Source organism: Ursus americanus, chromosome X, assembly GCF_024610735.1.
Source record: "Ursus americanus isolate L20-20 chromosome X, mUrsAme1.1.p, whole genome shotgun sequence".
In the NCBI taxonomy this organism is placed as follows: domain Eukaryota; kingdom Metazoa; phylum Chordata; class Mammalia; order Carnivora; family Ursidae; genus Ursus; species Ursus americanus.
Genome location: NC_142164.1, coordinates 78,309,012 through 78,322,917, shown reverse-complemented (window position 1 = coordinate 78,322,917; position 13,906 = coordinate 78,309,012). Strand labels below are relative to the sequence as shown.

The 13,906-nt window shown below is 38.6% G+C and overlaps 1 protein-coding gene across 13 annotated transcripts in view; it reads right to left on the bottom strand.

The window, feature by feature from the left end:
- HUWE1 (HECT, UBA and WWE domain containing E3 ubiquitin protein ligase 1) overlaps positions 1–13,906 on the bottom strand; it is a 162,405-nt gene that overhangs the window by 71,297 nt on the left and 77,202 nt on the right. For all 13 annotated transcript variants that reach the window (XM_045799347.2, XM_045799346.2, XM_045799350.2 and 10 more), the window contains 6 exons: positions 9,719–9,825; positions 9,377–9,554; positions 7,704–7,795; positions 6,899–7,110; positions 1,356–1,413; positions 158–334 (listed from right to left, as the gene is read on the bottom strand). In XM_045799347.2, coding sequence (XP_045655303.1) covers positions 158–334; positions 1,356–1,413; positions 6,899–7,110; positions 7,704–7,795; positions 9,377–9,554; positions 9,719–9,825 — 824 coding nt within the window. The remainder of the gene's footprint in view (positions 1–157; positions 335–1,355; positions 1,414–6,898; positions 7,111–7,703; positions 7,796–9,376; positions 9,555–9,718; positions 9,826–13,906) is intronic.

Sequence of the window (13,906 nt, the reverse complement as noted above, 5' to 3'; positions counted from 1 at the left end):
AACTTCACTTAAGATTCACTTGTAGTACATAAACCACAAATTTCTTCATTATTTTTTTAGTTCAAAGTAAAGGGAGACCACAGTGAAAACATGTATACAGAAGTACTGCAAAACTGATTTCTAAAAAGAAATGAAAATATTTGGCCAGAGCTCTTACCAATATGGATTTGCAGACACCTGCAACAGCCTGACAGGCCGCAGATGTGGGAAAGTCAATGGGCAGATTGGGAAGACCCAAAATGGTAACCAAAGGCAAAAGTCCTTTCTGATTCACAAATTCCTGGCAGTGGTCATCTGTTGTATTGTTGCTCAGAATAGATTCCACAAATTTCATCTAGGTAATGAAAATTAAAAAAAAAAAAAAGTTAGAGCCAGACACCTGGAACTAAAAGGCCAGCTTAGAGTAAGGACAGGGGTAGCCTTATGGTCATGAAATCAGTATTTTCTAGAATACCAAAACCTTAAGTAAATAGGGATAGATATGATATGGACTCTAAACATTCAAAAAAACAAAAAACCACCACACAGGAATAATTACTTCTTCCCAATCTACCTTTTTGGCCACACCTGAAGTCATATAATTTGAGAGCATAGAGAGGGTAAATCACTTGCTCAGGGCCACACCCATGAATTAGTGGCAAAATCAGATCTGATCTCTTATTTTGCTTCTTGCATGATAGTGTGTTGCCTCTCCCCTGTAAGCAAAAATGGATACTTCCCCTCAATGCGTTCATAATGCAAATGAAAACTAGAACTCTGGAAAAGTGATTTGGACCAAACAAAGCATTTTCTTAAGGGAAGAAAGTAAAATGTGGGCAAGAAACACACAGGCACAAGAGAAACCATCTCAGAAGTCTTGGAGGTGCTTAGTGGGCTAGAAAAATTGCTAAGTGGGCTTCCCCTTATGGGGAAATAATTCTGAGAAAATTCAAACTCTTCCCTTTTCTCCTGTAAAACACATGGGAAGTTATAAGAAATGGCCATATTACTATTTTTTTAATATAGAGGAGAAGTTAATGGGAAAATAGCAAGTAATGGGAAAAAATATATGTTGGATACATTCAAAGAACATAATACTAGATTGTCCTAAGACAGTCCACTCTTCTGTTTGGATTCCAATGGGGAATAGTAACAATGAACAGAATATTGGGAGTATCCAAAAAAAGGGAAGAGTGTTGTCCAATTTTTGGCAAACCAGTTTCATAGAACAAGGTTTGCACATCTTTCCCCACTGATCCACACTTTAAGGGCCCCAGTGAAAATAAAACGTGGAAACCACTAGACTATTTGGTAATCCCACACATTTTCCAGAAAAACACACAACTTTACTCAGTTTGCCCTACCATGAATCTTACCACATTAAGGATGTAATCCATGAGGGGAATAGGAATACGCTCCTCTGTACCAACAACCCTGTTAAGGGAGAAAAGAGTGAGTTACACAAATTCACAATACCAGTGCAAGAGAACAAAGTGAGGAAAGGGAAATAGCATGAAATTCTAGGTCCTTTCTCTAAGTCAGACTTCTAGTCTTTAGTATAGCACAGGAAAAAAAAAAGAGCTGAAATCAATTCTGAAGCTAGCTTTTCTAGCCTGACTAGGTTGAGAGCACAAAAGGAAAAACCAAGCCTTCACAAACCCAGCATTTGCACATTATCGCAAAAGAAACTTCTATCTTAGGCAAACTATCACAGGAGGAACTCATCAATATGAAAATACTAAAAAAAAGCCAGTTTGATTAAGAGACTATTGAAACATCTGAAGACAAGAACTAGACAAAGAAACAAATACAAAAAACATCTTACCATGTTCTTCCATCAGGTTTAAAGTTATAATAGCAGGAAATGGAATTTAATTTTGTTCAAAATTCCATGCTTAGACTGACAAACCATCCAGAACAAAGTTAATCAAAGATGAAGACAACACCCAAGGCCTCCTTTCCTAACAATTTATGCTTGTATCACAACAGTCCCTGAACTATCCCAAAACTGGGATCAGGTCTTTTGTTTCAGATATTTCAATGCTGCACTGCAAATGAGAAGGCTGCGGTAAAGCCATTGCTGCAGAAAATGTAGCATTTAGCCCAATCTTGGCTTTTGCAAGAATAAACAGAGGAAAGAAAACCCATAAAATATATTAAAATGAAACAAAATCTACCTCAAGATAAACCCTAGGAAGGGACAAAACTTGAGTCTAATAAGGAGCATTCTGGATATAGGCTCTTGAAGAAATCTGAGGGGGAAGGGGCAGAAATAAAAGGGAGAAGTAGGGAGAGAGAGAAAGCAAGAGAATTCACATTAAGTTAATAGTCCTTGTATCTGAACAAGATAAGATGTAAATAAAGATTTGCCAGGCATGAGGACACTGACAGCAAAATGCAGACTAGACCTACTGGAGAGGCATCATGAATGGCTTCAGTGATGAAATATCCAGAGCTAGGGTTTGCAAGGATATTGTGAACACTCTCAATGAAGAATTTAAGGGAAGAACTCCGTACAAAGGCAGGACCTATAAGTCAGAAGTGGAATGATTCCATGGCAAGGCTGCAACCTTTCCTTGACTCTAAAGTTCCTTCTCAGAACCACTGCAGCATTCCCTGCTACTTACAACAATCATCTACCCCAGCTTCGTTGCATCTCCTGGGAAAGAATCCAGATATCCACTTCTACAGCTAAGGAGTGCAGGTGTGGCTCTAGCCCAAATTAAACACTTGTCCCTTTGTAGAAACCAGAGGTAATGGCAAAGAGCCAAAGTAATATCATGAAACGGGACCCAGGTACTTCCTTCATTTGCTAGATAGAAGTTAGGGAGAACAAGAGAAAAAACAAACCAACAGTGGTTCTTAATCCAAATCTAGGAACAAACCTGTTCAATAACCACTTTTTCCATTATCCTAATCTTTTTGCTTCCAGGCTCAGAACATCATACAGGAATAGTACACATGATAAACTCTCCCTAGTAGAAATCCCCCTACCAACTGGTTTTAAGAAAAATTGTAATCTTAATCTCATATGAAACTTTGACCCATAGCATCTTTGAAACAGTTAAGACTGCATTCCCATGATGAATAAAGCAATTTACCTTAACTGTCAAATTAAAAACTTCCTGTCTCCCCTTTCACTAAAACACACCTATTCCCAAATTCAATTTTACATGTGTATTTATGGTACTAGAGCCCTTAATCAGAAGTACAGAAGAAAGATTCCAACTGGGTGTAATAGCACAGTGTATAGGACAACAGGCTTCATGGAATTTTTGGGGTGTGGGAATCATGTCTTTCTTCCAGCTCTTGAGAAGACACAGCTGCCTTTGGCAAAAAAGTCCTCCCAGTGAGCTACAATTCAGGAAACAACTGCTCTTCTACATTTGCTGCCTTTAAAGCCCAGACACTTGCTATTTAAGTTTCAAAGACCACATGGATTCATATATCCCATTTCTTTCAAGTTGTTCAGGATAGGCAGTTAAGTTAGGCAAAGTAAATGGAATCCACTGCAAAATAAACTATGGTGCCTCAACTAAAAGCCCTGGTTACTCATTAGCAAGTATATTCATCCTCAACAGTATCAGTTTTATTGACATCAAACAGTTTAGAAGGCAGAAGAAAGAGGCCAAAATACAAGTATTTAGAATTACTTGTGACTGTCTCTCAATGTAGAACAAAGCTCCATGTATCTGGGGTAGACTGGAGTGCCTAAATTTCCTCATTCCAGATTGAGCACAAAATCATATGTCTCAAGATCAAATATAAACACTATTTTCAAATACAAGCTGCTGACTTTAGAAAAAATAAGAGAAAAATATTGTTTTAGCCTGGAAAAACCTGGAAACTCAAAAATCCATCCACAGGAGAATAAACACTATGTATATTCATTCAATGAAACACTACTCAGCAATGAAAACAAACCGACAGATGCAACGACATGGATGAATCTCAAAAACACGTTGAACAGAAGCCAGATACAAGTAAGTACATATATCAGATATGGTACACATATGGACTCCATCTATTGTATTTATAGGATATTCTGGAATAGATAAATTCATTCAAAGATGATTAAAATAAGTAGGGGTGCCTGGCTGGCACAGCAGGTTAAGCGTCCAACTCCTGATTTTGGCTCAGGTCATCATCTCAGGGTTGTGAGATCGAGCCCTGTGTTGGGCTCTGCACTCAGTGGGGACTCTATTTGAGGATTCTCTTCCTCTGCCCACCCCCTGGCAATGCGCACTCTCTCTCTCTAAAATAATCAAAAAAAAAAAAAAAAAGAAAGAAAAAGGAATAAGCAGCTGCCTCACTTTAGGGTAGAGAAATGGGAATCTTAAGATCTATGCAGTTTATAGAAATTAAACCTCAATAACTATAGACTCTGAGAAACAAACTGAGGGCTTCAGAGGGGAGGGGGGTGGGGGAATGGGACAGGCTGGTGATGGTTAGTAAGGAGGGCACGTATTGCATGGTGCACTCACTGGGTGTTATACACAACTAATGAATCATGGAACTTTACATCAAAAACCAGGGACGTACTGTATGGTGACTAACATTATAAAAAATATTATTATAAAAACAACAAAAAAATAAACCTCAATAAAAAACATTGGAAAAAATTTACTCATGTGTTTAAGGCACTGGACAACAGATGAGGACGTGTGAGACTGGAATTTGTTTGGGAGTCCCACTGAAGAATTCTGCATTGGGGTGAATTGGGGGATACAAACAAGACTTCTGGAGAGAGGGGACAGCACGCAGTGTAAATTTTTCCAAGCCTCTTCCCATACTGGCACAAAGTACATAGTAACTCCCACATAACAACTACCTGGGATAGGGGAGATAAAAGAACTCCCTTTAATATATTGTGGCTTTCGAGATGGAGGTTCAGTTTAGGCAGTTTCTTGCTTTTCCTTCCAGCCTTAATAATCCAGAGTGACCCAACTGAGGCTTCTGAAGGTGGCAGAAGTGGGAAAATATGTATGTGTCAACATTTGTAAGACTCTTAGGTATGGTATGTGAATGAGGTAGTGATGAACACCCAGACCATGCAGAGTATAGAAAAACATCAATACCATGGAACAGCAATTACTAGTCCTCTGTAGCTTTAGAAGCTACATATGACTAACACTATGGTAGAGTATTAATGCTGTGGGTGCCTACATTTTCAGTGTCTCTTCATTCGCATTCATGTTTCATAAGAACCCACCTCTCTTGACATTTAAGACTCAGGAAATGCCTTCATCTAATGCTCTTGAGTCATTCCATCAAAGCGCCAAATGAACATTTACTGACCGATTATCTGCTATACAGAAAGAAATCAGGATACACTGTAAAATGAGACATTGTCCCTGCCCTGGAGGAGCATACAGATTAATGGGAGAAACGATTAGAATGTATGAATAATTCTAACAAAACTTGGAAGAACACAAAAGACTTCCCATTTGGAGGTAAAGGAAAAGCTCCTTTAAGAATGTGACATTTGAGCTGGCTTTGCAGGAATTTGGTAGATAGAAAAGAAGGAAATAATTTGGGGTTGGGGGGACAAATATGGGTAGAACACAGGGACATATATCCCAAGAAAAGCATGGAATAAAAAAATACAAGGGTGTGAGAAAAACGTCAATTTACTATGACAGCTTAAAATGTGGGCACGTTAGATCTAAGGTGTCTAGAAGATATTCAGGTAGAGAAAAAGTTATATGCAGATGAACATGCACAGCCTCACTCAAAACCACCCTCCTACTCCTCAAGTTTAAGAAATCCTTCCCTTGTCTTGTAGCCAGGAAAGGAAATGTCATCCCAGTAGGGTGATTGACAATCAAGGGTGTGGCAAGTAAGCACAGATAGTGATTCCTCTGCATATAAAGTCTTGCTTTCTTTCTGGTGTTTTCCTCTTCGGGAAAGAGAACATTTTAATCAAAATAGAAGATGCTGCTAGAATGAAGGTAGAGTTGCCATCTCAGACAAGGGTAAGACATCTGCTCAACAAAGCAACGTACTTAGTAGTTAATGCATCTCCTCCAAAACAAACGAAAAAAAAAAAAAAAAAAAGAAAAACCCAAAGAAACCTCATACCAACAGGCTCATCACCTCCTGGAGCTCCAAAAGGGCACACCAGTTTTGGAGTCTAGGCCTTTGCTCCTTCTATGCACCTCGCCATAATTTTCTCTTAAAGTTCCAAGCCATCCTTCAAGACCAGCCGCCCTAAAACATTCCTGCTTTTCTCAGAACTAGTTATCTATAAACGAAAAGAGCACTTATTAAATGGATAAATGCATGACAGTTCAGAGGGATCACACCCTCTTCTACCATGAATGTAATTAAGAGTTAGAGCTACAAGTTACATTTCATCCCTTGCATGTGAACAATATAAGCTCAAAGAGCCTGGTAGATTATCCACTACCAGCCAGCAGTTTTTAAGCCCATCCCCATCTCACCATCCAGGTAGTCAATTTTTATGTAAAACTAAACTTAAATAACTTCTGATTTATCTAGAATAAACAGATAGTAATCAAAAGCAAAGACCAACCAAAAACAAATCCCTGTAATTTTTAAAGACTTAGGAGACAGGCTTCAAAAGTGCAATGTTTCATTATGTGCTCACTTATGCAAACAATCAAGCAATGAAGCAAATACCAAATCAACAATGCGGAAAAAGTCCTCTGAGAAAAGCCCATTAACTTGATATAGGAAATTGATTCAATTCCATGAACAAATTTTGAAGAAAGACACCTTGTTAAGGCAACCAATACAATTAAATATGAAAGCATAAATGACAAACAATGGTCAAAGAAAGAAAAAACTAGACTCTTAGGGCTCGAAGAACCTTATAATGAACCAACTCCCTTGCTTTTATGGATGAAAATGACATGCCTACGATCACAAGGCTAGGGAACCTGTCTCAAACACTTACTGTTGATTAGGCTCGGTTTCATTCTGTTGGGTAGAATTAAAGCTCTGCATGGCCTGTACTTCTTCTTCCTCCTCATCCTCACTAGAGGCCTCTTCTGCAGCATGATTAGATCTTGGAGGAGGAGCAGTGGCAGTGCCATCTGCCTTCTGGATTGATGGCTTCTGACAGATGTATTTAGGGTCTCTTCCAAGATTACAGATTTCTTCAAGTAACTAAAAGACACAGGAAATAGGATTATTTATTAGTAAATAAGAAATGGGGGACAACTAACATTTTTGGAGCATTTTCTATGTGTTATACACATAAATGCCAAAACACTTTATACATGTATATATGATATATCACTCCTGGAATATAATCATCAATCCTATTTTACAAACAAGGGAACTGAAGTTCTGAAGTTAAATAACTTGTTCAGGGTCACATGGATGTTAAGTGACTGAATGACTAACTCCATGTCCTAATTCACAAGCACCAGGAACTCATAAACTATACAGGCAACTGGCAGGGATACTAAATGTGAAAAAAAAAATCATGAAACAAAGATTAGAAAAAGTAATATGCTTTTACAAATAGAAGCTAAATCCTGGCAACTTGTTAATATTCTATAGAAGAAAGCAATACTTAAGTGACTTTTTGGGGGAGGAGGACAAAGGACCAACCCAAGGACATGGAGAAAATAAGGTAGACATAATCCTCTTTTAGGCCTGGCCCAAGAATCCAAATGACCTCCAGCAGGTCTTTTTTTCTTAAAACCCCCCTTAACTGCTCTCTCATGCCCATGGTCAGCCTTATCACTTCCCACCTTGATGATCGCAGTCGTTGCATCTGTTTTGAGGGTGGGCTGATGTCTCATGAGCTCATCAACAGCACTCCCCAGGTTAGATGCAGTATCCCCTAAAGCAAAAAACGAACTGTTAGAAAGACTAAAGAAAACAGAATTTGAGCTATCTTCTCTGCCAATGAGGAGGAAAGAAGAAACTGAACTGGTGGTTGTGATTTTCTAATGCCATGCTTTCTCAAATGAATTCACACGAACTTCTGAAAGCAAATCACTGGGGAGGAAGAAGAAAACCTCATCAGTCTATTGAGCATATTTTAAAATAGCCGTGTATACTACACTCTACCCTGGCAATCTCTACTGCCAAGGTCTGAACTAGTACTGTAAAGAGAGACAAAAGAAAGAAGCATAAACCATTAATCCTCTTGCTGCCCCAATAAAGAATGATAATGGCTAGAATGCTACCGTGGTGGCTGAAAGGACGAAGCATACTTGTGAAAACCAGATTCTTTCTGGAGCCCTACCGTATCACTATTCCTCAATAATATGGTCTCAAATACACTGAGAAGGAAATCTACTCATTTGTGACTATTTTGGGGCCTTGGATATTAGAATAGAAGATTACTAAGATCAGCACCTCAGGACTTTGTATCTCCTGTTGCTACAGACTAGACAGAGGATCTGGAAATATACTGCCCCTAATACCCGTTTTTTACTAGCACCATGACAGTACATCTAACAATGAACTGTTGATAGTCCGAGGAACACCACCCCTTATTTGCCAATATCCAAAGGTTACTGGGAGCAAGTCCTCAGCCTCTCTCAAGCTCTGGCCACTGAGGCGTCAAAGTGGCACAGAATGATGACAGGTGGAAATCTGGATTCCTAAGGAGACCCTTTTCCCCTTCTGCCAGACCCCACGCCCCAGGTAACTTTGCCCCCAAGATCTCCACTGGCTAATTCCTGCTCCCCTGGGTTCTCCCACTGAGGTAGTAGTGCAGTGCAGGTCCCGCCTCCTGGGGTCCATGTGGGAATCCAGCACTGCTCCTCTTGCCCTAACCCAAGAGGAGGGGGCACAGCCTCTGTGAGTCACTCTTCTATAGTTCCGCTTCTGACCCGCCCAAATGCTACAGCCAATTGGAGCGTGAGGGTATGGCCTGGAGGTACCACCTGAAGATTTGGAGCCACTCAGGGCACCTGAGATCTGCTCCCTTCAGTGGCCTAGGAAGGGAAAGGTTTCTATGGCCAAAGTGGTGGTGGTGTTTTTTTTTAATGTTCAGTTAGCCACTGTATAGTAGTACATCATTAGTTTTTGATGTAGTGCTCGATGATTCATTAGTTATGTGTAATAGCCAGTACTCATCACAACACGTGCCCTCCTTAATACCCATCACCTTATTACCCCTTCCCTCCACCCCCTCCCCTCTGAAATCCCCAATCTGTGGCCAAAGTTTGGTTTTCCCAAAAGTAGTACAATTTTGGATTAAAACTTTGAACTTTTGAACACACACACACACACGAATAGTAACATAGTGATAACTATAGTGATAATTCCCATTAAGCCCTCTAGCATACCTAGCCAGAGAAATGATGTGAGGTCAAGAAAGGGTTTCCTTGCCAATTGGTGGCTTGATAGTCATCTAAAATCTTGGCACAACAGCAAACCCATTATTATAAGATAAATCCTGGTGACTTACCAAGAGGATCAGAACTCCTCCTCCTTCGCATGGCTGGGAGGTAATCTGGAGACAGAAGAACTTTGAAAAGACGTTCAAAAGGCTGACACTGTACAAATGACTGAAGACCTCGGGCATTCAAGCAGAGTGCACTGAATACATTTGGGAGGGAGCCAAGGACTTCACGGGTAGCAGGAACCTAGACAGAAGATCAAGTGAGTCTGAAGACCTCTAAAAGCGTTCAGGTGTAGATGCCACGAAACTTTGACCAGGGTATTGCATAGAGAGATAGTAGGGGAGGGGCATATTGTGGGGAGGGGTATGCACAGAGCATTCTTTACAGAGAAGCAGTAAAGGACTCACATCTTTGATAAGCAGTGCATGAAGCATAACATCTGTTAATCCATTGTCCTGGAGTGAGGACAGCAGTGATGGTTCTTGAAATACAAACACAGTCACCACTTCAGTAGCTAAAAAAGATGAGAAATAGAAGAAACTGAGAGATTCTTCACAGGTATTAACAACAAAACTCCAGGCTTAAAAAACACATACTCTACGTACAACAATTTAAATACTTGTACTTACTCTGAAATGAAAGCTCCTAATACTGTTGCATTAGAAGATCACTATTAAGAATTAGGTGACAAACCTTCAAGATTTTTATGGGCAATGTACACGTATAATGATAATTAACAATACCATACTGAATACTGAAAAATATACCAAGAGAGCAGATTTCAGGTGCTTTCATCACATAAAAAAAAGGTAACTATGTGAGATGATTTGTTAATTAGCTTCATGATAGAAACTATTTCACTTATATACACACCAGATCATGTTCTACATCTTAAATATATATAATTTTATTAAGAAATATAAATTATACTGCTACATAACCTGTTTCTTTTAAATTATAATATACACCGTATATTCTCCTTTAATTTCCCTGTCACTACACTACAGTTCATTCCATTTGAATGGCTGCATACCATTCCACTAAATACATGAACCACCGTGGATATAAACCAGTACACAATTACGAGAACGGATAAATCTAAAAACACACCATTTTTTAATTTAAAATGCAGGGAAAATATCTAAGATGGGGGGTGGTTTCCTCAGTTGAATTGAATGTAAACAACTGATGGAATGGACAAAACGTCTTCTCAAAAGCCTTTTAGCAATTTTAAAATACCATTACCAATGTTAAGAGTTCTTAGGTATTAATCTGACCAATTTTTGACAATATGATATTTAACATGGGCTGTATAGACTATTATCAGTGCTCAAGAGGAAATTAATGCATTCATTAAAAGATAACCAAAAGTAAAGCTAGAAATAGAAAAAAATAGCATTTAATGAACTGCAAACAAATAGCATGAATATTCGAAACCAATAACTAACCCTCTGAAAAGACTGAAAAAGCTTACAAGCTTATGGGAAACCCAAGAAAAGCAAGCAATATGTCAGCAATGACAAAAGGAGATCTAACCAGATTCAGAATAAAATTCTTTTACAAACTGTATGCTAACAAGTGAAATGCAATGCTTTTGTAAGAAAATGTCATAAAAACTGACTCTCAAGAAATGATAGCAAAGCAGACTAGCCTAATAACCACAAGAATTTTTAAAAGTAAAAATACCAAGTAACAGAAAGGCACCAAACCAACAGTTTTATTATTTTTCAAAAGATTTTATTTATTCATTTATCAGAGAGAGCGAGCGCGTGTGCAGACAAGCAGGAAGAGCGGCAGGCAGAAGGAGAAGCAGGCTCCCTGCTGAGCAAGGAGCCCAATGTAGGACTTGATCCCAGGACCCTGGGACCATGACCTGAGCCGAAGGCAGACGCTTAACTGACTGAGCCACCCAGGTGTCCCTAAACTGACAGTTTTAGATGTGAGATTATTAAACCTTCTAGGAGCAATTAAGACAAGGCTTCCCAACTCACTGTATGAGATTTAAAAATTTTGATTTTAAAACCTGACAAAGAGGGTGCACACACATAAAATATTAATAAACTACATATAAAACAAAGCTGTAATGCTGATAACTGAGATCTAAAAGAAACCAAAGGATTTTCTCAGTTCAAGATGGTGAACAGAGCACCTTTCATCTACACCAAATGTCACTGAAAGGGCAAATATATGACAATTAATGGGGACCAACAGTTGTCAATGGCCTTTGGGACTTCTGATGGACTACAAACCTATGGAAAATGGAAGTCCTTTTTTGGGTTCCTTATTGGTATACAACCTTCCATAGACTTTTTTTTTTTTTACAAATGTCTAAAATTGAGTATTCAATTTTACTACTAGAGGTTCTAGTGTTCTACTAGGTTACTAAGACATCAAATCTGTTATTTTATCATGGTCTAACTATAATGCTATGTCATAACGCTATGTGCAATGGGACAGTTTAAACGATCTTTTAAAATTAACAGATGACCAAATATTAGAATTTAAAAAGGAAACACAAAAACCAACTGGCTCCACGTGCAACCTAGCAACTGACTCCTAAGAGTTAAGCAATGAAAGATAACTCTTAAAAAATTAATGATAAAAATCACATTCCAGAACCTACAAAACCCATAAAACAGCAATAATGTGTTAAGACAAAGGGTCCTTCAAGAATAAGGAAATAGCTACAAATTTACAAAGTTGGTAAAAAAATTTTATAACTTTGATTATGCAATAGGCATCTTGAAAGATTACGCAGAGAAATTCTCTCAGAAAGTGACATGAGATCAACATGGTAGGCATACTAGCTATACAATAGGGTTTCCAAGAGAGAATATGTAAGTTAAAAGGAACCAAAGGAATTTTCCTGAAGAAAAAATTATCAGATTTTAAAAAGGGCCTAACCAAGTGCTATGAGAGAATACTCAAAAGAAACAGAACTAAGTTATGTCCTGGTAAAATTGGTAAACTCCAAAAGAGAAAATGAAGTTACCTACAAAGGAACAATAACCAGTTTAACATCATGGTTATCTACAATATGTAACATTAGAAGACCATGGAAAAATGTCCACAAAATTCTTAAAGAATAAGAAGTGTAACACTTCAAAAATTACCCAAAGATGTACTCCAACAAAATGAAACGTGAATCAGAAAAGGAAAGTCAAAGAGTTACTAAAAAAAAAAGGACAAAGAAGACGATGAGAAAGGGGTGATGTGAAGGCGCAGGTTGAAGACCTTATCTTGTCCAGTTCGGCAGAAGACGGAGTAAGAAATTTTTAAAGTTTAGATGTCGATAAAATATAAGAATAACCATTACAAAAAAGGAGTAAGAAAACTAGTGTAAGATTCGGAATATGAAAAAAATTAACATAAGACACAAGACTTTAGGAAAAAGAAAAACGAACATATTGGTGATCACAAAAAAATACATTAACATAGAAACTTCTTAAGATAAAAAGGCACAATACTTCAACAAATCATTCTGTTGAAAACAACTAAAAGCTGGATTAAACACCTGAAATGTCTTTTAAAATGTTTAGAGCAAAGTAAATTATAATTAAAGGTCCAAAATAAGTCAAAACATGAACTCACAGCCTCAGACTTTTGTCTTAATAGCACAGGGACACACCTTCATTGAATAGGAAATCCAGTAGAAAGGGAGTCCATTTATGTTACAGATGGCAGTAACACCAATCACATGTGATGGAACCGGCTGGAAAGTTGCTGCTTTCCAACCCATAACCAGGTCACTCCTGATAAAGGATGGGTCTTCAAGAGTCAGCCCAACTAGAGAGCAGACCACAGTCATTTTGGCATCGGAGAACACCTCAATAAAGGTATGATCCTTGTGCATATTTTTATAGACTCCTGGATGGTAGCTAACTGGGTAGCCTCAGTGGGTTTTTGGTCGATGGGCTCAAAAGTTACCACATTCAGTATCATGCCCTATCAGGCTTTCTACATTGGGAACATACTGCTGCTCAGATTTCGCATACTACAATTAAAGCCTGATGTCTCACTCATACCAAGGCTGTCACATAGGAAGCTCATTTTTATGCCACAGCTGACTAATTTGTTCACACTTCTCAAATAAGCTCAGATATTACTCCCTGCCCTCAGCTCAACAGGTCCCATGAGACTTCCAGCGATCGCAATCTCCAGACCCTTAATATTTGGGCTCAATGCCATAGCATCCAATGTTACTGGCCCTGGCTCAAATTCTGCTTACCAATGTCATCTTTGCACCCTGTCCTGCCATTGGCATCATGGTCAATGGGAATCCTTCTCTGACTGGCAAATTCATTTTATTGAGCCACTGCCCCAATCTGCTGGTGCAAGTTACTATTCCCTCACAAAGATTCAATGTTACACAAGCCTGCTCTTGGTTTATTCCTCCTGCCATGCTATTGCCAACACTTAATATAGGCCTCACTAAATGTTTCCTTTTAGCTTCAAAATAACACTGACTCTGATGTGAGTACATATTTTATTCATTCAGAATGGGCATGGACAATAAAAACAAGGCATCACCTGGATCTTCCAATTTGTCTTATCATCTGCAGACAGCAGACCTAACACAAAATCATAATAGCCTA